The sequence below is a fragment of the Phascolarctos cinereus genome, unplaced genomic scaffold (assembly GCF_003287225.1).
Source record: "Phascolarctos cinereus isolate Bilbo 61053 unplaced genomic scaffold, phaCin_HiC Scaffold_726;HRSCAF=1367, whole genome shotgun sequence".
Lineage (NCBI taxonomy): Eukaryota > Metazoa > Chordata > Mammalia > Diprotodontia > Phascolarctidae > Phascolarctos > Phascolarctos cinereus.
The window spans coordinates 35,809,648-35,837,482 of NW_027556098.1; the positions used below are offsets into that span (position 1 = coordinate 35,809,648).

Sequence of the window (27,835 nt, forward strand, 5' to 3'; positions counted from 1 at the left end):
TTTTTGGTAGAGTTTTCATTTCAATGTAATTTTAACTATGTTCTTCCCAAAGAACTTTATTGAGGCCAAGAAATCTAAAATATAATTGTTGATCTATTTTTGTTTATAGATGAACTTTCCCAAAATTACATTTTTATCTTTTAACAATACTTTTCTTCAATATTTAAGAGAAAAATAATATCATCATTGTAGGTACAGCTTCCACTGACATTGAGTACAACCCCTTTATAACGTAGGAGCTGGTTTTTGAGAAGTGCCATGGCTGAGAAATTTATCACTCCACTGCCAACCCAGTGATTAGCCTCTCTATACTTAGCTAAGCCGGTCCTCAGAAGACAGAACTATAGACTGTTCCTGAGATCATCCTTTAAATCTTTTTTCAGAATGATAGCCTTAGCATATCCAAGATCATCTCTATTCTATAGTGAGGTATACAAATAGAACTTTATTCTCAATATTCTACATTTCACAAGAGAATCAGGAGCATCAGAAGGAAACACTTCACCACGAATAATATATCCATCATCTTCATTTTAGTAAGCACCCACCTACACACACAATATGTGCTGACTGTAGATACAGTAGAGAAAGGATGGATATTAAATACTTCATTTACTGTAATTATGAAAGCTTTCATCTTGGAAAAAAAAGTTAACACAGAAAGTATTTGAGTAAAATGGAATCAGTATTGCCTTGTGTTCAATTAAATTCAGATCATATAAACATCTATTCAACATCTGCTGTATACAAGACACTGTTCTAAGCTCTGGAGACACAAAGATAGATAGGACACCAAAACTACCCTCAAGGAGCTTCTGATCTAATAGGGCAGATAGAACAAGATAATAAATGACTAAGGTATAAACGATAGCAAAATTTTAAATTCTGGACAACAAGAAGGTTTTATATCTTTAGGGTCTAGATGAAGTAGCAGTAATAGTAGTAGTAGTAGTAGTAGTAGTAGTAGTAGTAGTAGTAGTAGCAGTAGCAGCAGCAGCAGCAGCAGCAGTGGCAATAGTGGTAGGGGTGGTGATGGTAGTGGTAGTTGTAGTATCTTTATTTATGTATTTATTATTTTGCATTTCAATAATGACTTTCTACCTAATGACTAAGGTGTATATGCCTAATTTATTAACAGAGGCCAAATTAGAGTTTTTAATATGTTGTTTTGGAAAGGAAAAGCTGAAACCATGCTATTAACTGAAAGATACTTTATGTATTATAGAAAATACTGTGTCAATAACATTATTTCTGTCACGAATTAATTGGTAATTGTGATTTTACCATTTCTAGAATGTGAGCTGTTTGAGGGCAGTCAAGGACTGTCTTGCTTTTGTGTCTGCCATATATCTACCACTAACACTCTGCTCAAAGTAAGCCCTTAATACCTGCTGATTTAATAGAGCTACACATTCAGAGAGACAATGAGAATATTGCCAACCTGGTGGGGAGTATATATTGTCATCTGCATGTTCTACAAAGGGAAGAGAAGTGAAAGCTAATATTGTAGCAAAGGCTTTAGAAAGTTAGGATTAGGACCAAGATCAGACTAGAGTGGAATAGGAAGACTGAGAGGTCCTTTACCCCCAATAGTGCAGAAAAAATAATCAAAGCAGAACCAGGGGCAGAAAATGGAAAGATGCCCATTCTCAGATATCTGCCCCATCTACTTTTCTTAAACAGGGGCTAAGAAATGAGAAGTGGAGTCACAGATGAAACTAGGGATCACAATGCAACTTTTATGATATATTTTAAGTGAAAAGTTGAGGCAGTGATCTGAATAATTCAGGCTTAAAAACTACTATTTAGCATCCAAAAGAGGTTTTGCTTAGTTAGTCCAGACTGTCTACTTAAATTATCAAATTTTTCTAGTAACAAATGGAATAAACTCTTCATTTTGCCTGCATTAAACACAGCTTTAAGCATAACCATTCGGGGATATCCATGTATAAATAGTTCTTTGACCACCAAACTTCCACTATGCTACATCAGATGCAATGTCAAGGCATCCCTGACAGACCACAACTTGTTTTGTGGGAAGAGGAAAAAAAGAAATGCTTGCCAATTAAGAAAAGGATTTTGATTGACTTTAATTCTATTTTTCTATTAGGAAAAAAATGTAAAAATTGGGATTTCCTCTTCCAAGTAATCAAGAAAAAAGTTTTTTTCCTTTATTTAACTCACGCTATGCTGGTTTTAGATTTATGTTGTCTGACAAAGAAAAATTATACCTGAAATATTTTCCTTCAAGTGTATAACTTTTTGTTTTCTAAATTATAACTTTATTAATCACACTAAAATTTGCCAATATGATTCTAGAATTGCTTTGGCTGTCTGTAAATTTTTAAACCCCATAAATGCCATAAACTTGCTTTTGTATGTATATATATATTACATATATCACATATATATTATATGTGTACATATGTATATGTGTACATATATGTATATATATGGTTTGGAGAGTTTAGGGGGTTTTTTTAATGGAAGACAATATTCAAAAGCTCAGAATAATTTTAACTGAATTACAGCTAGACTTCATGAAATATTTATTCTAATACTAGTTCACAGAATCTCAATATCAGAAGAAACCTGAGAAGTCTTCTAGTTTAACTTCTGAAAAATGTAGAAATCCCTTCTCCAAGTGCAGGGTCCTTTAAAAAAAACACCTTGATTCACAAACTTATTAACTTTTGTGAAATGTGAATTCAGTATCTGGTTTGAAAAACTAGAAATACTGCTCCAATCATATCAAACACATGGAATAGTGACTAGAGCTGTATAGGGATCTCCCAGATGATGAAATTCCCTCTAACAGTGTAGGTCATAACTTTTTTTACAACTTACAGTCTTAGAATGTTGCCCAAAGCACCGTGAAGTTAAATAAATAACTTGGACAAGATCAACTAGTCAGTGTGTGTCAAGGAGTGGGACTTGAACTCAGGTCTAGCTAGCCTTAAGGCCATCTTTCTTTCCATTATGCCATGTTGCTTCTCTTGATCTATTTTTAAGGTTAAAAAAAAATCAGATCATATATGGCTGGACTTTAAAAAAATGTTTTTCTTTTCACTTCTTTACATTGTTTAAAAATAATAAATGTCTTGGCGTTAATCCATAATAATGATTAACTACCTTATAGAAGCCAAAGAGTTGTTTCTGTTTCATTTTCAGTCAGCAAATGGACAGCAGCATCCCAAATACCCTGAAATAATAAATAATTGTCCTTGCTTGGAAAACTGCCCTTTAAAATGAACTAAACTCATTTTAAGAATACATTTGTACCTGGAAAGATACTGCATTTGTTCCAAGACCCAACATGACAAAGATATAAATTCCTGCAGTAATAGGTGATATAACTGAAAAGCTGAAATAACCTCAAGTAGAGAAGCCAGGAGCAGTCCCGTGGTAATTAGTATCTGTTCTACAGTAATAGCATGTTTCATAGTCATAGTCTATTGACTCTTTGAAGTTCCCAACTTAATGCATAAAAGTTTTATTTCATTAAGGCCCCATCTTTGTGTGTTTTTTAAGAGGCAACAGTATGAGCAGGAAGCTGCCCTAATCGTGAAATCTTTTAATAGAAGCTGTTCAGTAGCACATTGGCTTTTGTGTCCAGGTTTTTGGCTACACCTGTCATTGAAAATATAAAATACAGTCACTGAAACACTAAATACCAAAGGAGTAGACAAGGAATCCAATCCTAATATGATATGTGGCATTTATATACCAGTGGACCCAAAATAGCATGTTTCACATTTTTTAAACAATGGGTGCTAAAGGCAAAGCGCTTGAGTTTTAAAGACATGTGAACACTTATCTGATCTGAAGCAGAAAAAGAAAAAAGAAAAGAAACTGTCCAGCTCCACAAATAAGCAATTACCAGAGGCATGACAACAACAACAACAACAACAACAACAACAACAAAATGTAGTTAATATGCTTGTTCCAGCAGATGTTCGTCCCCGTAAATATTAAATATAACACAAGTTCCTCCAGGAATGTGCAGGCTGTAATTTCACTACCTGAAGAGAATGGTTCCAAACATTTAACAGATAGTGAAGGGACGGAGAGGGGGGATAGAGGGGGATGATGAAGCAGCCAATAGGATTTTTAAGACAACCGCAACTAGAATTAAACTGCTTTAAGCAGCCTTTTTTACGTACAGCAGCTACTCGTTATGGGAAGTCAATGTAACAGAACGGGGAGATTTGTCCCTGGCTCCCCATCTTCATACTGCAAACAGCAAGCATCGAATAAAGGGATAAATGGGGGGGGGACTAGGTTGGGATTGGGAAGTAGGAGGAGCAGAACAACAGAAGTTGATGGGTGGCATAAGGATGAAGAGAGGGGGCCCAGAGGAATTATAAACCTCAAGGAATCATCTCTAAACCAACGTCTCTGGAATTCCCCCATTGAAGACACTCATCTCTTCTCTTGGTTGCACACTTTTCCTTCTCAGGTGGGTGGGTACTGGAGGAGAAAGAAGGAAGCCAGCAAGGTCCGGAAGGGATGATGAGAGGCGAGGAGGGGGTGGGGGCAACCAAGCATCCTACGGGCACAGTGCTCCGCAGCACCAACTCCAGGACGCGGCTGGTCTGAACTAGTTGGGGGAGGGAGGGTGAGAGGTGAGAGGAGGGAGGAGGGGGTGAGGAGAAGGGTTGGAAGAAAGACGAGGGGTTGCTTCCCTAGGCACCAAAGACATGCTCTAGAAACTGGTTCCCCTCTTCTCTTCCCCTCCGTTTCCCTTCCGGGCTGAGCTTCGCCCCTCGCTCCTCAGACCATTGGCCCCTTGGGCTGAAGAGGCCAGAGTGGGAAGTGGGGAGGAAGACGAGAAGCTGGGGAGGTGGCTGAGAGGGTGCATTCATAGGATGGGGGAGGTACAACAGAGGAGCAAAAAGAAAGGGGGCAGAGCAGCCCCTCAGACGAATCCCTACCTCTTCACATCTCCCCCACCCCACGGTGATCGACACGGACATGCCCCTTTCCCGGTGCCTCAGGTGCAGCAGGAGCAGTTGCAGAAGGGAGCTGAGCAGCCTTCAGTTCTCCCCTCCCCTCCTCCCGCTGCCTGTCAAAGGCAGAGAGTGTCAGGACTCACCACAGAGACTCCAAGTCCCATTCCTGAAGCAGGGCTAAGTCGAAGCTGTCCATGGTGGGATGTGTCAGCGCTGCCGCTGCTGCTGCCGCCGCCGCTGCAACCCAGGCTGCTTCTGCTGCTGTGGCTGCTGCTTCTGTAGCTGCTGGGGCGCTGCAATGAGAACAGTGTGTTCAAGGTGCATCTTAACTGCGCCGAGGAGAGAAAAGCCCCCTCTGCCTGGCTGCTTCCCTCCCTCCTTCCCTCCTCCCCCTTTGCTCCCCTCCTCCCCGCCCCTCTCCTCTCCCTGCTTCCCCTCCCAGGAGGGTGGCTGTGGGGCTTTCTCAGGCTCTCAGTCTCCCCCTCACCTCCCCCTTGCCTTCTCTGCACGCAGGCAGCCAGAGAGCAGCGGCGGACACGGACGGACACACACACACACACACACACACACACACACACACACACACGCCAGACTCACTCTTGAGAGCCCTCCTCCCCCACTCTCCTTCTCTGCTTTATCCTCCTCCCTTCCTCCCAAGCTCCCTCCCCCTCCAGCGCAGCCACTCGCCCACTGGCGGCTCTCCTCTCTGCTGCTGCTGCCGTCCTCTGCCTCTCTCCAGCCTTCCTTTTCTCCTCTGAGAGGTGTGTGTGTGTGTCTGTGTGTGTGTGTGTGTGTGTATGCGCGCGCGCATGTGTGTGTGACTCACTCGAGACGGGCGCCCTCCCTGTGCACGCTGCAAAAAAACCCAACAGCTGCTCCTCTGTCTCTCTCGCCCCCTCTCATGCTCTCTTCCTCCCCCCCCCCCCCCTCGCCGTCAGGCTCTTAGGTATCTGGCTGTACTAGCAGGCCACACTTCATATTTGTGGCGTCTTTCTTGTATTTTTCTTTGCACTTGACTCTTTCTCTGCCATTGAGTAGCCAGAGTGTTTTTGTGAGTGGGCGAAAAATAAAAAGGGCATCGAAGGACTCCTGGGGGCCCTTGAATGCCTTCCAACCAGTCTCTTCCATCACCATTTCTTCCTCTTCCGCCCATCCCCACCCCCATCCTTTCCCAGCTCGGACTTGGTCTTTACTCACTTTTTTTCCTTTCTTAGAATTCATCTGACCCTCGGGAGAAGCCCCTTTTAGGCAGGGTTGACCGCTTCTGCATACCTGGAGGAAGTGATGGGGAAATTCCCTTGACCCTGAAGGAAAGATCAGGGTTAACTTGTGAAGCTTTCCAGCAGCGATGTAAACAGCTCATTTAAAATTTCTCAAGTTAATAAAGTTAAGTGAATAAATGAGGAGAGGAAGGAAATCACTTCCAAGGGGACTTGATCAAAAGCTGTGATTTATTTTTTAGTAGAAGGCCTGGCATCTGAATTGTACAATACTTTGAACCATCCTTTCCCAGGTCTTTTTTTCTTCCTTTTTCGTTAGAACTAAAAAAAAAAAAAAATCTGCCTTCAGATGTAAAGCTCGCACCACCTAATTTCTATCTGATTTATTCGACACTCCTTTAAGAAATAGTACATTATTATAATTAAGTTTAATGATAAGAAATTCAGTTTCTTGCAAGAATGAAAGGACAGCCTTTTTGTTTAAAAGTCATGTTTGCTATTAATATAATTCTTCTTTAGCACTTCAATAGATTTATGGATTCATTGTTGCAGATAAACTTCTTTGGGAAGATCCTAGAAACCATCTTCCCTCTCCTCCTTTCTCCTGTACCTTCATGATTTGCAATAGCAAGCAAAGAAACAAAAATAAATAAATAAAAAATAAATAAAAACAACAAAACTATCCACCACTTGGTAGCCAACCTTCTTTTGATAAACCTCTCCAAACTTGTCTGGGCTCTAAGTACTCTAATAAGGCACAGCAGGCCAACACCTTTCCAGCTTAGTTGTACTTACTACAGCTTTTGTTCTATTGGAATAGCTTTGGAGGACCAAGAATCATTTCTATGACGTGGCCAAGTATAGAAAGGAGTAGTAGTTTAATGACAGATCATTATTACATGCCTAAATTAAAGGGCATTTACCCCCTTGAGTTTGTTTAGTCAGAAATATATTAAGGAATGCATTTCTAGGGCACAGTTACAATACCTTTTCCTGTAGAATATAGAAATTAAGATTGTTTCTGAGTTCTCTGTTCACTTCTTGGTTGCAGATGGTCCATGCGTATACCTTACAGGAGAGGGTCACAGAATCATAGATTTGGAGCTGAAAGGGACCTGATAGTACATCTATACATCCTTGTATTTTACAGATAAGGAAACAGAGGTCCGTAGAGTCACACGTATCGGACACACATATGAGGTTCTGTGACTTAAGTTCTAGGCTCTTATCAATGTACCACACTGCCTAATATGGGTGGTGGGTACAACAGATATCTAAAATGAGTATCAAGAGTGGACATCAAATGAAGGTCTTATCTTCCTGACCAATCAAACTCCAAAAACTCCTTTCCTAAATGTCCTAAATGGTATAGAGTACTCTTGTTCTATCTTGAACAAGAATAAATGGGACCCTTATAAACTGGAGACCCTTATGAAAATTATATAATCCCTCTCTGCCATAGTCCCTCCCATTGGTCAAGCTTGGGAAGTAATCCTTAACACCTCACTAGCCTCAGGAAAGGTGGTTTAAAGATTAATGAGCTAATGTCTATAACAGATTTGGAAGATGAAAAGATCAATAAAATGCTGAATGTTATTTGACATTACCTGATAACACAAATCTTTTCCAGTTTGGTTGGATTTGGTTGGCTTAGAAAGTGACTCAATTATTACAGTTCTATAAAGACGTTGATTCTCATCTTTTTTTTTTTATCATTCCCTCCCCCACATACACACACATTTAATTTTGAAGTGATTATTTCTTTCCCAGAACTGATAGATATAGGATTTAGACCTGAAAGGATCTTCTAGTTTAACTCCCTCATTTTACAGATGAGAAATATGAGACAAAAATCATAGAACTAGTTAGTGTTACAGGCTGGACTAAAACTTGGGTCTCTAGACCAAACTACCTTCCTATGAGTCAAAGGGGGAAAAAAAGATAAATTAAGATGGAATCTGTTGAGAGAGGACTAACTGAACCTCAGACAAGTAAGATTTACAAAATATGGAAAAAGTATGTTTAGGAAAGCTCAACTGTTACTATAAAACTTAAAAATCTAGACACCTTTTAAAATCTCCACCCTTAGTTTGAAAGAATAACAAGGCTAAAAAAGAACAGAGAATGTTAATATAGGAGAAAATACAGGTGTGAGAAGCAGCAGTCCCAAACCACAGTCTACTCTATAATACATTTAGATAAATCTGTCTTCATAATATCTCTTTAGCATAAACCTTTGAAATGTTTACACAGGCAAAAGTGAGATGCATGAGACATCAAGTCAGTACTCTCAGAGAACAAAGGAGAAAGACAGGAAAGGGGGGGGGAGAGAGAGAGAGAGAGAGAGAGAGAGAGAGAGAGAGAGAGAGAGAGAGAGAGAGAGAGAGAGAGAGAGAGAGAACTATGAAAGAACTCTTAAATTCTGCTGCCTTAAAAAAGGGCGGGGGGAATATTCTCAGTACTTTAAAACTGTCCAATGCACAGCCATCAGGACTATTTGGGAAGCCTCAAATGTAAGTAATGTCTCAACCCATTTACAAATCTGACATTCCTTTCCTTTCTCACCAAATATGTTTATACAAAGGACTGCATGAGAACAAACAGAACCATGTTTATTGCAAGTTCTGATACTATGTCTTGATGCTGGAGATAGGTATCTGCTCCTCTAATGCAGGCTGAAGAGTAAATAAGTGGTCCCAGAGGAAAAAAATGAACCAAAAACCCCTCCCCCCTTTTTTTTTATAAGGGATGTCTCAGCAGCTTATGGGTATTACAGTATATTCTGGAATCAGTTCTCTGAAATTAGAATATGGACTAATAAGTAGATATGTATTTTAATTTAAATAGTCTCTCATTTTAATATATGAGTGTACTTGAGCCTCCAGCAATTTAGATACGGATGTTTAAAAACATTTCTTCCAGAATGACAAATATTTTCAGATTGAGACTACAATGTGACATATAAATTACTATTAACATTTTAATTCTATGAATACATGTTCATCCATTGAAGTATGAATATACATCATCTATTGGAGAAAGTGGAGGAATTTTGAAGAAACTAAGATCACAGTTATAGAATACATTTTTACTACTATACCATGGAACAGGTCTAACTGAATAGTTTTATAGATCAAATATAAAAAAGTTAATAGGAAGAGTTACAGAATAATCTTTATTATTACTTATTCTTATTTATCTGGCTTATTAAGCTATTCCCATTATCCTTAAGCCCCTGGGCACATACAACAAATTGAGAGGTGAATCTAAGTGACCAAAAATGTAAATCCTTCATAAAAGGCAAAATGGAAGTCAGGACTTCCTACAGGTTAAAAAACACAACCTAAAAGAGTAAATTTTCCCCAAATTATTACACAAATATTCCTTCAGCTAGTGACTGTATCTTTTTGGTGAATTCCACCAAATAGATGTGCTATATTGGCCTTTGTGCAGACTAATGAAGATCTTGGGACCTGGGAAACTTCTCTCTTGGGAGTGATCCAAACAACATCACTATAATCCCAATACTCAGGAGTCTGTGTGAGAGTGTATGTAAGAGGGAGAGAGTGGAATTGGTGGGAGGAATTTTTCTGGATTTTGGAACTGGTACTTTTTTTTTTAAACATCCTTCATCAGGCCCAGAAAAGATAATATGGTTCAGTTGACTATACCAAACTACCAGAACTAGATTCAATTAAATTACTAGTTCTGGTATTTTTTGGGAGGGAGAAGAGATGAAAGGAGGGACTTCTTAAAAGATCATATGTATATACATATATATGTACATATTATACACACATATATATACATATACACCTATACATATACACATATATACATATATATGTATATATGAAAGCATTAGGATACATAAACTCAACTAATCTAGAGGAAAGCGTTCCCTTTTCTTTTCTTTTTGCTACTGTGCATGTCCTGCCAAAACCCAAACTTGGATCCCTAAAAGTCTTCTAATAAATATATCAAGAACAAAAAGACAGTATCCAGAATTTCAGCAGTCCTAAAGAAGTCTGGCTCTTTGGATTAGGGCCTAAAAAAAAAAAAAGGGAAATCAAAGAAAACCAAATGCTGCTTAACTAGTTAGCATTTTATAATGATGGCAGGAGTGAACCCCATAGGAGATCATTCTTTATTATAAGGTTATCTAATAATAATACTACATATGTATGTGACACTTTCCTCAATAATCCTGTGTGATAGGTAGGTATTATCCTTGTGTTGGAGATGAGGAAATACTTCCTCAAGATCATACGGCCATTAAGTGGCAGAATCTGGTTTTGAACCCAGATCTAAGTCCTAGTACTTAGTGTCACTATATCATGCTTTCCTGTTCAAGACCAACTAAGATCTCTGCCTGTCATTCTTTCTCAGTAGCACTAATTCCCAACCTGTGGGCTAAGGACCCCTAGAGGACTGCAGAGTTATTGCAAGGTTTCCTTATCTTCCTTGTATGTCTGTGTACACACACACACACACACACACACACACACACACACACACACACACAACACACACACCATAGTCGTTTTAATCTTTATTTAGCTCCAACAAAATATGCAGTGTGACTCATAATAAATAAGCAGACGTACCTTCTGTAGGCTGAATAATGTCTCACACATGTATTTTGCTGTTTTCCAAATTATGTAGATGTTGAGATTAACAAAATACAAATTATTTAAAATTGTTGCTGAATTTATAGTAGCTTTTAGTCATCATGATAGTAATCAAAGTATACTAATAGCACATAGGAGGGCAGGGCTGACAAATGAGTTACTGTTAAAATGAGTTGCCCTTTGACTTGCACCTTTCCCAGTTTATTTTTATTTTTGTATAACATATTCAAATCCACTCCCAACGTAACCCCTTGGGCTCCAAATCTAGGGCTATGAGAAAATCATTAGGGAATTCTACAATGAATTCACCCCCTTGGGGTGCAAGAAAAACATGCCCCCCAGACAAGCCACAAAGCTGACTGTATATGACTTCTGATTCCTAGAATACTGTTCTCACTACAGCATGGAGGAAGTACTCTCTAATGCCTATTCCCTGTCTGTCTTTAGGGACATAATCCCTGAGGAAAGAGCCCATGAAGCAGGACCCTGGGGTTCTCTGCCTAACTATACCTCTACCTCTCCCTGCTACCTTCATCTCTGTTTGCTGACCCTTATTAAAGGGCTTTTTCCTCTGAGAGGGAGAGAGAAGGGATGGAGGAAGGAAGGGAGGGAGGGAGGAAGGAAGGAAGGAAGGAAGGAAGGAAGGAAGGAAGGAAGGAAGGAAGGAAGGAAGGAAGGAAGGAAGGAAGGAAGGAAGGAAGGAAGGAAGGAAGGAGGAGGGAGGGAGGAAAGGAGGAAGGAGGGAAGGAAGGAAGGAAGGAGGGAGGGAAGGAAGGAAGGAGAAGGAAGGAAGGAAGGAGGGAGGGAAGGAGGAGGGAGGAAGGAAGGAAGGAAGAGGAAGGAAGGAAGGAAGGAAGGAAGAAGGAAGGAAGGAAGGAAGCTTTCTGTTCAAATGTCTATAGGACTTACTAATGGAGAGGGAGGGAGGGAAGGAGGGAGGGAGGGAAGGAAGGAAGGAAGGAAAGAAGGAAGGAAGGAAGGAGGGAAGGAAGGAAGGAAGGAGGGAAGGAAGGAAGGAAGGAGGGAAGGAAGGAAGGAAGGAGGGAAGGAAGGAAGGGAGGGAGGAAGGGTGCATTTTAATCCTGGTTGGGAAACATTGCTTAATAGCTGGCCCTGGAAGACTATTCTAATATTTTGCCCAACACTAAAAGCAAGCCCTGGGCTCTCATTCTTGCTAGGGTGTCTCCAGATATTGCTTCCCCATCCTTCCTCTGCCACTATTGTAACCGTATTGGTCTAACCCCCTCACTCCATGCTGCTTCTTCATCCAGTGGCTGTTTCTTCTGCGCTGTTCCTGCATCTAAAGGAAGCAGGATAGTCTGTCCTTCCTCCCCACCTCCTCACTCCCCCATCCTCTGTTTGAAACTCACATTTTAAATGTGCCTATCTTGGCTGGGACTCTAGGACAGTACCACCCCATCTAGACATCCCCTCATAAAAGGCTGCTGTCGTGACTTTTCCTCTCTACAGGTATCTCTGGATGGTTACATCCTGTGTCCCTGTGTGCCTTTTTTTTGTATCATTCACCAGGCCCAGAACAGATGGTGTGGCTGTGCTGGCTGTCATCACTCCTCCTAAGTTTCCATGGAAACATGGGGCATAGGGACCATCTCTGCCTTGGGCTCTCTTATAGTATCCTGTGGTGGAGAACTTGTGTATCCGCCTTCCCCTTGCCTGCACTCCTACCCAGACAGTTTAGGTGGGTGGTGCTGTGGCTTCCTAGGAAGTTAGGCCAGTTCCAAGGCCAAGTTTGGGTGTTATATACCCCTCAAATGTCTATAGGACTTACTAATGGAGAGACAAAATGGGGCAGCTCCTGCTGTGGGAATCATCTTGGTATGGTTCAGGCATAGTCATTTCAGTGGCATACTCAGACAGCTTCTCTAGCCAACCAGCTTCACTAATGCCTCCGTAAGTCTTAGGTATCAAAAAAAAGGATTTTTTTTTCAATCAATTCATATTTATGGAGCACCTTCAACATGCGAGTCACTGACTGCTTTGACAGGTAACATTTTCCCTATTTCTGGAATACCAGCTTCTTACACCTCACTCCCAGTGGATGGCATGGCTAGGGGGTTTCACAAAGCCCAGGTGCCTTCTTAATTATTTCAAACCTCTTCCTTTCTCTATCATTTAGTAACATTACAAAAGCCACTGTATGCATGTGAAGGGATTCATGAGGGTAGGGGGAAAGATACACACACACACACACACACACACACACACACACACACATACACACACACACACCCTCTATCAACTGAGGGGATTTTTGGTAAGGGGCAGTGTAGCGTAGAGGAAAGATTATTCACTAGACTGGGATTTGAAGCCCTAGGTTCTAGTACTGGCTCTACCCCTAATGTTTACTATGTGTCCTCCAGCTCTCTGGGCCTAAGTTTCTTCATCTGTCAAAATAGGGGATTTTATAAAATGGTCTCTAAGGTCCCTTCCAGCTGTTACACCTTATATCTCTAATGAAGGGAGTGCAGATTTTTCATGTCATTCAAATGTCAGATAGGCCAAAGTTAATTTTTAAAACATGATTAGAAGATCTCTCAGACTTGTTTATATAATGAAATAAGCATTTGTCCAATTATGGAGTCCTTAAAAAAAGGGCTGATTTAGCAGATGTGACATTTTGAGCTTGTTATAATAAAAATTCCATCCATAGACTCCTTTGGTGATATAACAATAAATCAGTTAAAACCTGTTAACTGCTTTATGGTTACACAGTGTTTTATAGATATATTATCCAAGGCTGATAGTATAGGTATTGTTACCTCCATTTTTCAGCAAGGAAACTCAAGTTCAGAGGGGTTAACTCACTAACCTATTACCTCAATGAGCCTAGTATGTGGAAAAGGCAAAACTTAAATCCAGATCTTCTGATAGCATGCCCAGTTATGCTTTTCATGGCACGACATTACCCCTCTCCTTATGTATATTAAACACTTATGTAAGGCAGGTACATTTTTCGACTAGTGTCACAACAGAAAACAGACATGCATGGTGAATGTGAAAATTCAAGGAGAAGAAAATGAGCCATTCATAAAACTAGACTAGGAAAAGTTTCCTATTACAGGTTATTTCTTTGGTTCATTCTTAATCAAGGATTTCCTGGCCTACTGCTGGGCTGCAGTATAAGAGGAGTTCATAACAGTCAATCAATCTGTCAACTAGAATTTATTAAATGCCTACTATATGCTAAGCACCGGGCTAATCTAACACTAATATCCTCTAGCCCTAGTAATGAGTGGGGCTTGGCCTCCTGACCCAAAGCAAAATAGTACTAGGGGTCATTCTCGAAGATGTGATAATGGGTGATGATGTGAGGTGTAGAATTAGGAAGAAGAAGGAGTTCATGATATTTTCAAATTTTCTCACTTGAATATGAGGCATAGTCCTAGCAGTTAGGGCCCAGTTGATATTCATAACACAAGTTCATGGTGGACCCAGTTAGCATTGTTCTATAACTTCCTCCAGAACCAGAAAGGACAGACTGTGGGAATAATATAGGAATGTGTCTTGACTGGAAATAGGACGAAGGGGCAAGGGATTTAAGGGCAAGGGACAGGACAGCAGAAAGTTGCACTGGCTAAATTTAGTGTGATTTGAGGTTCAAAGTTCATTTGTGTATGATTCTCTTCATTGGTAGAGATTGATTACTTCATGCTCCACACCTACAGGAGGGGCAGAGTCAGCAAGAACTTGCAAGAAGAGAGATCTTGGCCTTCTAGACTAATGCTGTGGAAGATAGATATAATTCTAGCCTGACACCTTTTCTCTGAGGAGAACAGAGGGACCAGCTTCTGGCCTCACCCTTCCACTCCTTCTGGGAGAAGGGTAGATGGAGGAGAATTTAGAGATATCTATTCATGCCTCTCTCTAAGCCACATCTAGACAGACCCAGGTGGCCACACATAACCTACATGTGCAACACACACACACACACACACACACATTAGCAAGATTTTGAAGGAAGGGAAATATGTCTAGAGCTAGGGTGTAGGCAAGGAGAGGGTAGAGTGATGAGAGATTATAGTGAGTAGGTTTGGAAGGGATGAGGCAAGGAAGCAATAAGATAACAAGAGACTATTATCAGATGGAGGAATTTGGAATAATGGGAGCAAAGGTAGGAGCTCAGCTTATGTGCAGCTGATAGGAGTGAATGAGGATATAGTTAACAGGAATTGAGGCTGATTAATTGAAAAGCCAAGGTATATGATAAGACATCAATGCATGTGTAAGGATAGGTGTTAGGAAGGTAAGGAAGACTATAAGTCAGGTTCTGAACTTTTTAGGTAAGGAGAAAGAATGATTTTGCGCTTAATAGATAGCACTTTAAGCTTTGCAAAGCACTTTCTATATTATTTCATTTGATCCTCAGATCAGTGGATGTGCATAGGGTAATACATCTGGGTGGAATGAACTTTAAAGGAGGAAATGTTGTTTAGTGGTAGAAATTGAGTCTGGAAGTAGTAGCAAAGAGCTAGCAGTTTGCCCACTCATCTTGAGCCAACATGATATGTATGGCAGGGAAGGGCAGTTAGTTATGAGAGAGGGTACACCCAGTAAAGAGGATAGCTAGAGATGCTGTTTTCTTGGGGGAGCCAGGGTTCCATGAATTTAAGAAGCGAAAAAAGTCCAAGATGAAAGCAAGTTCATTAACTCTAGAATGGGGAGTTCTGGAGGATAAGTCACTTCTCTAAGACTCAACTTCCTCATCTGTAATATGGAGATAATAAAATTCTGAAGTGTCTATCTTACAAGGTGATGCTTATATAAATTGCTTTGCAAACCTTAAAGTCCTGTGTTTCATTCATTTTTATTATTGTTCTAAACAAAGTAGTTCAGCAAGAACAAAACCTATAGTGAGAGTGGAAAGAAGGGAGGGGAGAATGGTTTAGGAGAAAATTTAGGAAGTTGAGTTACAGGATGGCTGTGTTAATGGCTAAATTGTTTTCTTTACAGCCATAGACACGGCACATTCACGAGTCCTCATAAATGGCACTTAGTATCTTTATGCTGTTGCTGTGATAATACTAAAAACAGAAAATGTAACAAAAATGGCTCAAAACCGTGTTTATGGTTCTCTGAACGTAAGCTTACATTTTTAGTCCATCCTAATCCCAAATAAATCGAACAGTAAGTGTGATGCATAGCCCAGTCTCCCTTCCATCCACCTGCCACCTGCCACTGCCACTTACCCACCCAGGATTCTGAACCACAAAGACCAGGTCTGATGCTGGGAACTCAGAACAAAGGTTCATCTCCTCTCTGTGGTTTATTGTCCACCCCACCACCTGGAGTTGATCCAGGAAAATCTCCAAAATAAAGCTAGGTGTAGTTCTTGTCTTTTTTTCACCAAAGACTGGTAAAAAGATCCTCACCTTATAATAATAATAATAATAATAATAATAATAATATAATAATAATAATAATAATAACAAGAAGAAGAAGAACAACAACAACAACAACAACAACAGCAATAACTAGTATTTTTATGGCACTTTAAGTGCAAAGCACTTTCTTTACATGTTATCTCATTTGACCCTCAGAACAACTTGGTGAGGTAGGTGTTATTATTAGCCCCAGTTTACAGATGAGGAAACTGAAGCTGTGTCTGAGGTAGGTTTTGGACTTGGGCTTTTCTGACTCTTAAGTCCAACAATCTATCCACTACATCACCTAGCTGCTTCAAAGACACTCAATGTACAACATAGGTATCAGTTATGGGACAGTCTTTATTGTACTCACTTAAGAAAAAGCATATGATACAAAGGACTCATGAAAAACTATGGAAGCATAAAGCACTTAAATAGACTATTAGATTTATTAAGGGGCTACTCTATTCATATACATACACTGTCTGAGAAACTCATTATGAAGGGCTGGCAGGATACTCTTCTCCATAATATGTCCTCTAGCTGCAGGAGCCATGTTGGTCACCTTTTCCTGATCTAAGGAGAACACTGTTAAAGAAATGTTATTTTTTTTTTCCTGTGGGCAGTCTAGTATCTGAACACTAGAATTCAGGAAATCTCCAACTTTGGAGGTAACCCTAAAGTCTAGGAAACTCAATTTCTATGAACTCTAGTTTTTAACTTGTACTCAGAAAAGGAAAGAAAATGGCAGAAGAAGGTGGCCAAGAACTAGAAATCCAGGAACTCTCTTCCAGGCTCAACATGTGCAAGCTGTAATGGTCTTCTTCAAGTAAGGGTACGACCTCACTGCACTCTAGTCTACAAGTGTAGGACACAGCCAAGTGCCATTTCATAGCTTATCTTTATAGACCATGGTGGGGAGGGGCAACTCTTCAAACCACATTCCCTACCATTTGATTCTCAGTTGTCAATCAGCCTAGAGGCAGCCTTTGTCACTGGGAACCAACAAGAGTTGTTGCTATGTCCTTTCCACAAAGCTTACCTTGATGGGAGGTATCCCTTAGATGAAGGCCCATGTTCTATAATCTTATGAACTTGATTGGGGAAGGGCTCATAAAATTTATGTCACACACACACACCCACTCACATTACTTGTTGACACACAGGCATCTCATGCCTGTTGCTTTAAGAGCAATTAATTTAGTTAGGGTTATTTTTTGATAGTCAACTTTTAGGTTATCCACTTTCCACTGATCATTATTAGAATGGTTAATTAATGTTACATCCTAACAGGGCTATTGAAAGGTTTCATTTCTTGAGAATAATTTGTATTAAGAATAGAAATCACAATGGTAAGAAATAAGATTTGGGACTCCCTTTCCCTCACCAGACAGAAAATGTGCAGATCTTTATTCTTGATTCTTTCCCCAACAACAAACTAATTACAGCTGTATAGAGCTGACTTACCCCATGGGGAGTTAAGAAAAACAACTAATTAATGTACTTAAGTTCAGTGTTTTGAAAATGTAAAATGCCTAAAACCAAAACAGTATTGAACTGTATGACAGAATCATGAAATCTTAGAGATGATAGGAACCTTAGTGATCATGTAGCCTAACCTAGAAATACAGAAATTCTTTGTTATAAATTCCCTGACACTGTTATTAAGCCTCTGCTTGAACAAGTTCAGTAATAGGGAGCTTACTATCTGACAAAGTAGCCCATTACAATTTTTTAACAACTCTGTTAGACTGTTTTCCTGTCATGGGGAGATAGAAGGATTCCTGGGCACTTGGCAGCAGAAAACCTGAATTTTGTGCTCTGCCAATTACTAATTATGTGGCCTCAGACAAGTCATTCAACTTTTATAACTCTGTTTCTCATCTCTAAAATGCTGCTTCTAAATACTTTCATTACCTACCTCTTAGAGATGTTAGAAACTTAAGAGAAGCTATTTGGAAGCCCCTCTTAAATTAGACATCAGTCTGGCAGAAATTAGGCTTAGACCAACATTTTGTACCACATTCCACAATAAATTCTAAATGTATACATAATCTGAATATTATATAATCATACCACAAAAACATTAGGAGAAATAGATCACATACCTTCCACAACTATGCTTTGAAGACCAATTCTTAACTAAATAAAAGATAGAGGCAGTTGAAGAAGATAAAAATAAAAAAGATAATAATATTTGATTTTTAAAAACTTTTGTGCAAACAAATTAATGCATCTAGGATACAATGTAAAGTAGTAAAATGAGAAAAATTTTTATATCAAATTTCTTGGATAAGGTTTTGGCATCCAGTATAGACAACTAAAAGAAATATATGACCAAAAGCCATTCCCCAATAGATAGTCAAAGAATATAAACAAAAAATTCTCAAAAGAATGGCAAAACACTGACAATATGAGAAAATGTTTGAAATCACTAATAATAAGAGAAATGCACATTAACACAATGCAAACATTTTACGCCACACCCAGAAAATCAGCAAAGAAGATAAAAGAGGAGAATGATCAATGTTGGAGTGATTGTGGAAAGTCACTTAATGCGTTATTGGTAGAGCTATGAATTAGTATAACCATTTAAAAAAGCTCTCTTTAATTATGAAAATCAAGAATCTAAAATATCCATACCGCTTGGTCCAGAGATTCTACTCTAGGATTTTACCCCAAGAAGGTTACTGACAAAAAAGTTCCATATACACAAAAATATTTATAGCAAGATTTTTCTGTAACAGCAAAGACCTAGAAACAAAGTAGATGTCCATTGATTGGGTGATGGCTAAACAAATTATGGTACATGGATGTAATAGAATATTACTGTACTATAAGAAATTATAAGAGAAAGAAAAACCTTGAAAGACATACATGAACTGATGCAAAATGAAGAGAACCTATAGAGAGATAACTGTATGGTTATAGATTTAGAGATATAGAAGGATATAGGTATAGATGTAGATACAATTTAAATGAAAGGAACAACAGTGGTATGACAACTGAAAATGAATGTTGCAAAATTACAAAGAAAAAGCTTGGTCTTAAAGAAGAGATAAAAGAAGATACTTCCCTCCTTGCCCTCCACTCCTTCGCAAAGATGAGGGGTTGGTTGGTAGGGAGTCCTTGTATCTAATACTATATTGTAAATAGGGTCAGATTGTGTTAATTTATTGATTGGACTTGTTGATTTCTCTCTCTTTTTTTCTTTTAAAAATTATTATAAGGGATGACTCTGTCGGGGAGGGGAGTAAAAGGAAAGGGATACAGGGGGAAATTTAGAAGATATTTAAAAAGGATATAAACATTTATTTAAAAAAAAAGAATTGATGAGAGGAGTCCTTCTTTTATTTGGTTAGGTCCCAAAATAATTTTACGGGATTATTTTGTTTAGAGACATCTAACGGGCACTTCCTCAAGGAGATGGCATATTCAAAGAGGACTAGCCCCTCTGGTGTGAGGGCTTGCTGAAACCTTTTCAGGGCTGCTCCCCCACCTTTGGTATCTACCTGATACTCAACTCTCACCTGTGACTCCAAGAAACTCTAGTATGCTCAGTAGCCACACCCTAGTAGACCATTTCAGCAGACAGGCTAAACCAGGAGGAGGGTAACTGATGGGCCTCAAAACCCAAGCATTGGAAGATTTTCTCTGGGTGGATGAGAACAATTTGTTCCAACGGCCATGAAAGTGGCTGAATGGTCAGACGCTGAAGATGCCAAGGTCATCCAGTATATCCTAGGCCATCTGTGGTCATCTTGATTTTTGTCTTATCACTGGCCTTTGATGAGTCTAGAAGAAAGAGTGAGTCTGATGACTTTGTGTAACTCTACCTCACTTAAATCCAACTCACTCATGAATCAAGGCAGCACCTGTGATTTGGCTGTCTTTGAAAGCAGGACAAATAACAACACAGAAATATCCACTGTTTTGTTTGTTTTGGGGTGGAATTTTTCTCCTGTGTTCTGGCACTAGGCCTCTTTTATTTTATTTTGATTTTTTTCAGTCAGCAAAAGACATTCATATCTCTTTCCTACCTCAACCTCTGCCTCCCTCCCACTACAGAATAAAAGAAAAATAAAATCTCTGTTACAAACATGTATTATGAAGCAAAATAAATTTCTGTATTAGTCAAGTCCAAAAAATATGTCTCATTCTGCAGTATGAATTCTTTACTTCTTTATCAGGAAGTAGGTAGCACATTTTATTATTTATCCTCTGGAATCTTACTTAGTTTTTACTCTGATCAGATTTTCTAGTTTTTTTAAAGTTGTTTTTATTTACTACATTGTTGTCATTGTGTAAATCATTCTTCTGGTTCTGTTCACTCACTCTGCATCAGTCACACAATTTTCCCTGGATTTCTCTGAAAACATCTCCTTCATTACTTCTTACAGCACAATAGCATTCCTTTGCATTTATATACAATAACTTGTTCAACCGTCTTCAATTTATGGGTACTCCATCATATTCCTATTCTTTGCCACCTCAATAAGAGCTACAAATATTTTTGTACATCCTTTGTTAGAGTTTATTTTGCTTAAACTAATGCCTCCCTTAATCTATCCCTCTCCCATTCACCCTTCCCCATTTCCCCCTTTCCCTCTTGTTTCCCTATTGCATGAACACACACATATAGGTTGGGTGCAAAAAATATATTTCACTTAATTCTGAGTTACTTCAAGTGTCAGCTGCTCCTCCATATTTGTATGAATGTCTACTCGTACCCTCTGATTATGTGAGGTAATTTTCCCAAACTTCCTCCCTCACCCCAGTTTATTATTCTTCCCTTCTCTTTCCGTTCTTCTCTTAAGATAATCAAGATATAACAGAAACACTCCTAGGCCTTCTCTAATTGCTCTGTGACTCCTGATGATGAGGTTTAAAGGTGACATACATACATACATACACATATACATGTATACATATATTTATATATGTGTGTGTGTATTTATATCATCTCTTCATGTGAGAGTATAAGTAGTTTATCCTTGTCTATTCCTTTAGTTCCCTCTGATTGTTTGTATTTATATTTTTGTTTCTCCTAACTCCTGTATTTGAACTCCAAAGTTCCACACAGCCTTAGAATGCTTGGAAGTCCTCCATTTCATTAAAGACCCATTTCCCCCACTAATAGGCTTATGCTCAGTTTTGCTGGTTAAGTTGACTTGATGCTAGGCCTTCCAAGTTCTGTGCTCCTTTGTAGTGAGTTGCTAAATCATGTGTGATCCTGATGGTGGCTCCTTGATACTTGAATTCTTTCTTGCTGCTTGTGGGTTTTTTTCCCCTCTGACTTAGAAGAAAATATAGCGGCCAGGCAGGGGCAAGGAAGCTCCTTAAAGTGGAAGATACTTTTCTTGCAGTGGAAAAGAAAAAGTGGGATGTTAGGGGCAGGCTTAACACTTTCGTCCTGTTAGTTCAGGTTCAATGTTAAGATGAAATGAGGCATTTAACAGTCATTGAATAGTTAACAAGAGGAGGTTTCTGTTTCCCTAACCCAGCAAGCACATACAAAAAGGATGTAGGGGCACTTCTCTAAATATGTACCCCCTTGTCTCCATATCAAAATTTGTCTGGCCAGCAAGACAGTGTATAGTTAGCTGGAATGGTCTTCACATAACCACCAAGTCAGAGGGGCATTGAATCCACATGGGTCCTTTTTATGCCCTTAGGCGACCAGGAAGCTTTGGGGGCAGGATCAACCACAGCCCAGGAACAATTTTGCTTCCTTTTTTTTTTTTTCATATAAGGCAATTGGGATTAAGTGACTTGCCCAGAGTTGCACAGCTAGTGAGTGTTATATGTCTGAGGTCGGATTTGAACTCAGGTCCTCCTGACTCCACAGACAGTACTCTGTCCACTGCACCACGTAGCTTCCCCTGCTTTGCTTCTTTTTAAGGGAAGCCAATACTTGTTAAGAGGAAACAAGGGAACCCCAGTCCTATCACATGGTGGAAGAGACACAAAGGGAAAGAGAAAGCACAGATGCAGGAGTGTGGTACCTCTATTCCCTAATTAAAAAGACAGCCTTGTGACAAATCAATAAAATAGCTGTTAAAAAGAATGGTATTTCAGTGTGATTCCTGAGCTGTAACCTTCTTACCCATGCTTATCATAATTCTATATACTTGGTGCAGACAGTTATATTTTTATGAATTTTACATCACTTTCTGTCACTCTCTAGGCAACAATATAGAGTTTATTACAACATAAAGGAAAATTTATCCCATCGAGCATACATTAGGCCCATCCCAGAATCTGGTGCTATCATCCTTCTACTGACCAACTCCACCACCAAAGTCAGGAGGAAAGTCAGAGAGAGCACTTTTCTAGGCCTGTTCATCAGGGCCATGCCACGAGAGAATTCACACAATTGTGATATAAATCACTTCAGATGCCCAATTAATGGCAAAAGTAGAGATTTACATGATAAGCTTTTGTCATAATTCAGGGAAATTAATGTCAGAGAATACAGTGATCTTATAATCTTAAATAGGAACACTTTTCTAGTGGCCTCCATGTTCATTTTAGTAGACTAGGTGCCTCCCCTGAACCTCCCACTCAGAGATGACCTTCCCCATCTGACCCCACATAAAATTTTGTTTTGCAACACTCAAATGTGCTTATCAAGGAGCTCTTAAAATTATCCATGTGCTATAATTACCTGTGTTAGTGTCATATCTTTCTACTCGACCACAAACTCCAAGAGGGTAAGAGCCTCCTCTCATCTTCACTTTGCAGCACTTAACCCAATATTCTGAACATGGTAAGAACTTAATGCATGCAATTATAAAAGGAGCAGTACATTGGGAATCAGAAGGTCTGGGTCTGAGGTCCTGACTTAGACAAGTCATTTCAATTTTCTAGGCCTCAGTTTATTAATTAATTAATCTAACTAATTAATTAATTAATTGATCGATCTACAAAATGGAGTTGGACCACATGGTCCCTGCCCCTCAGTTCCCCTTGCAGATCTGAGATTCTCTATCTCTATGACTAAAACTTCAGTTGTTTTGTGTTTTTTATCACTTTCTTTAACAGTAGTAGTGTTTCTGAATCTGGGTAAGTTTGTTGGCCTCTGTCACTTCCTGAGTCTTTGGATATGTTTAATAAAGCTAATAAAATTTGCTGCCTACCCCAATAGGAAGTTGTTTTAAAAGGTTGAAACAATAGTGGTAAAGTGCTTTGACAATATCAGATTTTTAAAAATCGATTTAATGTTTATGTAACATCTGTCACCATAGCAGCTAGATACTTCACATCAGTCTGAGCCAATCATTTATTCATTTTCTTTATTATTCCTCACAACACTCTTATAAAATAGGGTATTTCCACTCTGTAGATGAGAAAATTAAAGCGTAGAGAATGAAAAGGCCTTTTACCTCATAGAGGAGGGGCCCAGAGCAGAAAAGCAGTAAATTAAAAACCTTACTAGGTTTAGGCTGCCTGTTTTAGGGTCAGCGGCCAGTACGACTTTGGAAGGAGAACAGCATGACTCTGAGCTATGTTGGAGGTACTTTGAGGTGCTCAAAATTTGTTTTCATGATGAGAACAGCCAGTGAAAACATAGATTACAACAATCAATACAAGGACCAGTAAGAATTTTAAGACCTTTAGAACTAAAGTGAGTCCTAAGATTTAGAAAGAATATGGCTTTCTCAGAATATCCTGAAAAGAATTCAAGAAGTCACCTACCATTCTATGTTCCCACCATATCCAGGGATAAATTATTCCCTTTGGTTATCCAGCATGTAGCTCCATTGGAACGATTAATTCTCCTCTGATTAATACCATCTGAGTGTGAATGAAGTAATTATATCAGTTTTTAAGAGCAGAGAGTGGATTGTTTAAAATGGAGTGGTGTGGGTGTGTGAGAGAATAACTTCTTACATAAGTAGACAGGAACAAATAGTCCATGTTGCGTTGTCATAGAAGTCCCTTCCATTTCTGAAATTCTATGAACCATTAACCATGTGGAAGTTTGAACTGCAAGTATGTCCTACTTTGAGTAAATCAAGTAGAAGAAAATATATAGTAGTAGTAGTAGTAGTAGTAGTAGTAGTAGTAGTAGTAATAGTAGTAGTAGTAGTAGTAGTATAGTAATAGCTGTAGTACTATAATATAGTACTATACTATAGTATAGTACTATAATATAGTACTATACTATAGTATAGTAGTACTAATAGAAGTAGTAGTAGTAATAGTAGTAGCAGTGGCATCAGAAGAAGGATGAGGACAAGGAGGAGGAAGAGAAGAAAGTGGGAAGGAGAGGGAGAAGGAAGGAGGAAGAGATGGAGGGAGGAAGAGGAAATGAGGAAGGAAGGAAGAAATTGTTAGCATTATTAAAAAGATTTTTTATAAGAGGATTCACCACAGGACCCCTTTAAATGGCAAGCAATTTTTGAAGAACCATTCAATAGGAGTAATCATATTCATAATTCACAATCAGATCTATCAGTGCTGCAGTGGGGCACAGAGCTTCCAAAAACCAGAATGAAAAAAAAAATTTGTGCTTATCATTTCCAGATGTGTTCAAACAATTGGATCATCAGCTCACACTACAAAGTTCTTAGATTCCTGGTCAATGGTTACTGATCTTTCAAGATTCAATGAGTTAGTGAGGTGGATTGTTTATTATCCATCATCCTTACTATACAAACCACCCAGAATCTATTTACTGCTTTCATCTGGCCATTATTTCCCTTCTGCTATGCTCTTCATTTGCCATACAATTCCACTGAGAGATTTCTCACATTGTTTTTTTCTACTGCATGCAGTGTGACCACTGCTTCTGATCTTTAGATATTGCTATGGGTCAACATTCTATGGGCATTCAAATTTCTGGCTGATCCTCATAGGGACTTCCTCATTGATCAACATTATTTGGTCATAGTTGAAACTATTTTAAGCTTATGGTCTTTTTACCATTTATGCTGTGAGTAGCAATGGTGTGAAATGAGATATGCTAATACCTTGCCATGTAAGTCTTCTTAGGTTTCATAAAATTTAAAAGCAAGTTTACCATAGGGAAATACCTATATGGACATTAATACCCTACTTCTCTAGAAGCCAGATTTCTGCCAACTTCAACCATCACACTAAGTTTGAAAAAAAGTCCACTTAGCAACTAAAATAGTTCTCACAAAGCTCATACATTGAAGTACATATGCTTTACTCCAGAGACGAGTCCTCTGACTCTCACTTAAAATCTATTAACTTTTGACATATGATTCTAAAGAATTTGTTTGTATAGTTTCCCAACTTAGAAAACAGATATTGAAAACTACAAATTGAAGGTGACAACAACTGGTAGCAAAAAGAGCCATTTGAATGATGTTGAAGAAACAGGAGAAAAACCTTAAAAATTAGACACAAGAAATAAATACACAATACTGTGGGCCATTGGTGTAGGGGCATATAATTTTATGCACCAAATAGCCTCTGAGACTATCACTGTATTTGGTGTCCTCTAAGAATTTGTAACAGAATAAACAAACAAACAAACAAATAAATAAATGAATGAATTCATAATAGAATAAATTCTCAACATTGGAAATGACCTCAGAAGTCATCTAATCCAACCCATACCTGAATCAGGAATCAATTTTACAACATCTCTGACAAGAGGCCATCCATCCTATGCTTAGAGATATTCTCTGATTAAGGATTCATTACTTCCTAGTGTGGGTTAAGAAATTTTTCTTCGCACTGAGCTAAAATCATCAGCATGGCATAATGGATAGAATAACAGCCTTAGAGTCATGAAGAACTGGGTTAGAATCTTTCCTTATATACTTACTGGCTATGTCAACCTGGACAAATCACTTAGCTTTTCTCAGTCTTACTTTCCTCATTTGTAAAAATGAAGAGAATAATAGCAACAGCATTTGAGTCAAATGAAATAATTTATCTAAAGTGCTTTGAAAACTTTAAGGTGCTATGTAATTTATTATTATTATTATTAATGTCTGCCATCCAGATATCTGCCTTTGAGGCCAAACAGAACAAATTTAATTTCTGCCATTATGATAGCCCTCCAAATACATATGTATGTATGTATATGTATGCTTGTATGTGTCTATACGTGTACATATGTATGTGTGTGTATATATGTATATACATATGATACATCTTGGGTCAAGGGAAAGTTAGGTTCTAAATCAGTATATAGTCAAAACTGTCCTTGAAAATCCTTTTAATCATGTACAGAATATAGTACAATAGATTTAAACAGTTGTATCTGGAAAGAGACTAGTGTCTCTATAAAGGAAGGCAGTGTGTAACAGAGAGCAGATAGATCTGAGACAATTGCTATATTTATCCCTATTGCCTCTAGATCAAATATAAAATCCTCCATTTGGTATTCAAAAGCCTTCCCCCTTTTAATCTTATTATACCTTACTGCCAGCCCACCCACCCCCCAACCCTGACCCACACACTTACACTGAAGTTCAGTGATACTGATTTCCTTGCTGTTCTTTGAACAACACATTCCATCTCCCAGATCTGGGAATTAGACTGTGAGCTCCTTGAAAACAGGGACTGTCTTTTGCCGATTGTTATTATAATATTATTATTTTGTATCCCCAGTGCTTAGCACAGTGCCCGGTTGATAGTAGGCACAATAAATATTTTTATTGATTGACTGCTATGGAAACAATTGAATGTAAATTTCTTTCAAAACCCCTAGCTAAGCTATTCATCAGAATCATGTGTGATTATATTAGAAGGTGATCTCAGCCACAAAACTATTTCTCTCTGGTTTACCTTGGATCAAAACGGTAGGTGAGGAAGTCAAAGGGAATACAGAATTACCTAATCAGGTATGCTAGGAAGGCCGAATAAGTCTGTCCCTCTTATTACTTATATTGGCCTAAGCAGGAGGAAAAGATCATGGGTATGATAAAAAGGAATTTCTGATATTACACAATACTGGGGAGAGGATAATTAAATTCATGGAAGGTGATGCATTCACAAAGACCATAAGCTATGGGGACTACTTACAGTTAGGAGGCAGCAAACACTGAGAAGGAGCAGTTAAACAAATAGGAGGAGAATCAAGAGAGAAAACCCATGGAATTCCAAATAGCAGAGGGTATCTAGGAGAAGAAAACTATCAATGGCAATAAATGCTGAAGAGAGGTGAGGAAGAATGAGAATTTGGCCGTTAGATTTGGCAATTAAAAGAACATTGGTAACTTTGGTGACAGCAATTTCTCATCTGTAAAATGGGCATAAAAATACCCATATTATCTGCCTCATGGAGCTGTTGTGAGGTTCAAATGACATAATCTGCATAAAATATTCTGCAAACTTTAAAACATCAGTTAGTTCTATCATATGTGGACAAATAAGCCCATTAGTTATGTGCTAACACCAAAGAACAAAGTTACAGTGATGCTGTATGAATTAGGTATAAGGAGTTCTACAGAAAGTGAACTCCACAGCTACCTGAAACTTACTCCTTAAAAATAAAAACTTTCTAAATTATAATTATTTTGACAGAACTCTTTAACTATATACTTTCCTATCATAGTAAATAAAGAATACTTATTTTAATTCAACCTTTTCTTGGTGACTCAGGCTCATTAGCTTAAAGAAGAGATGTGTTAGGGAGTACAATGGAGTTGTATTATACAAGCATT

The 27,835-nt window shown here is 38.7% G+C and overlaps 1 protein-coding gene across 4 annotated transcripts in view; it reads right to left on the bottom strand.

The window, feature by feature from the left end:
- Window positions 1-5,548, bottom strand: part of AFF3 (ALF transcription elongation factor 3) — a 658,750-nt gene extending 653,202 nt beyond the window's left edge. For 3 of the 4 annotated variants that reach the window (XR_013482795.1, XM_078146379.1, XM_020992854.2), the window contains exon 1: window positions 5,096-5,315. Coding sequence is in view for 3 of the 4 variants with exons in the window: in XM_078146379.1 (XP_078002505.1) it covers window positions 5,096-5,148 (53 nt within the window). In the remaining variant the exon portion in view is untranslated. Of the gene's footprint in view, window positions 1-5,095; window positions 5,316-5,439 lie in introns of those variants that run through there. The other variant, XM_020992852.2, reaches the window with a different exon arrangement.
- Between the last annotated feature and the right edge of the window lie 22,287 nt (window positions 5,549-27,835).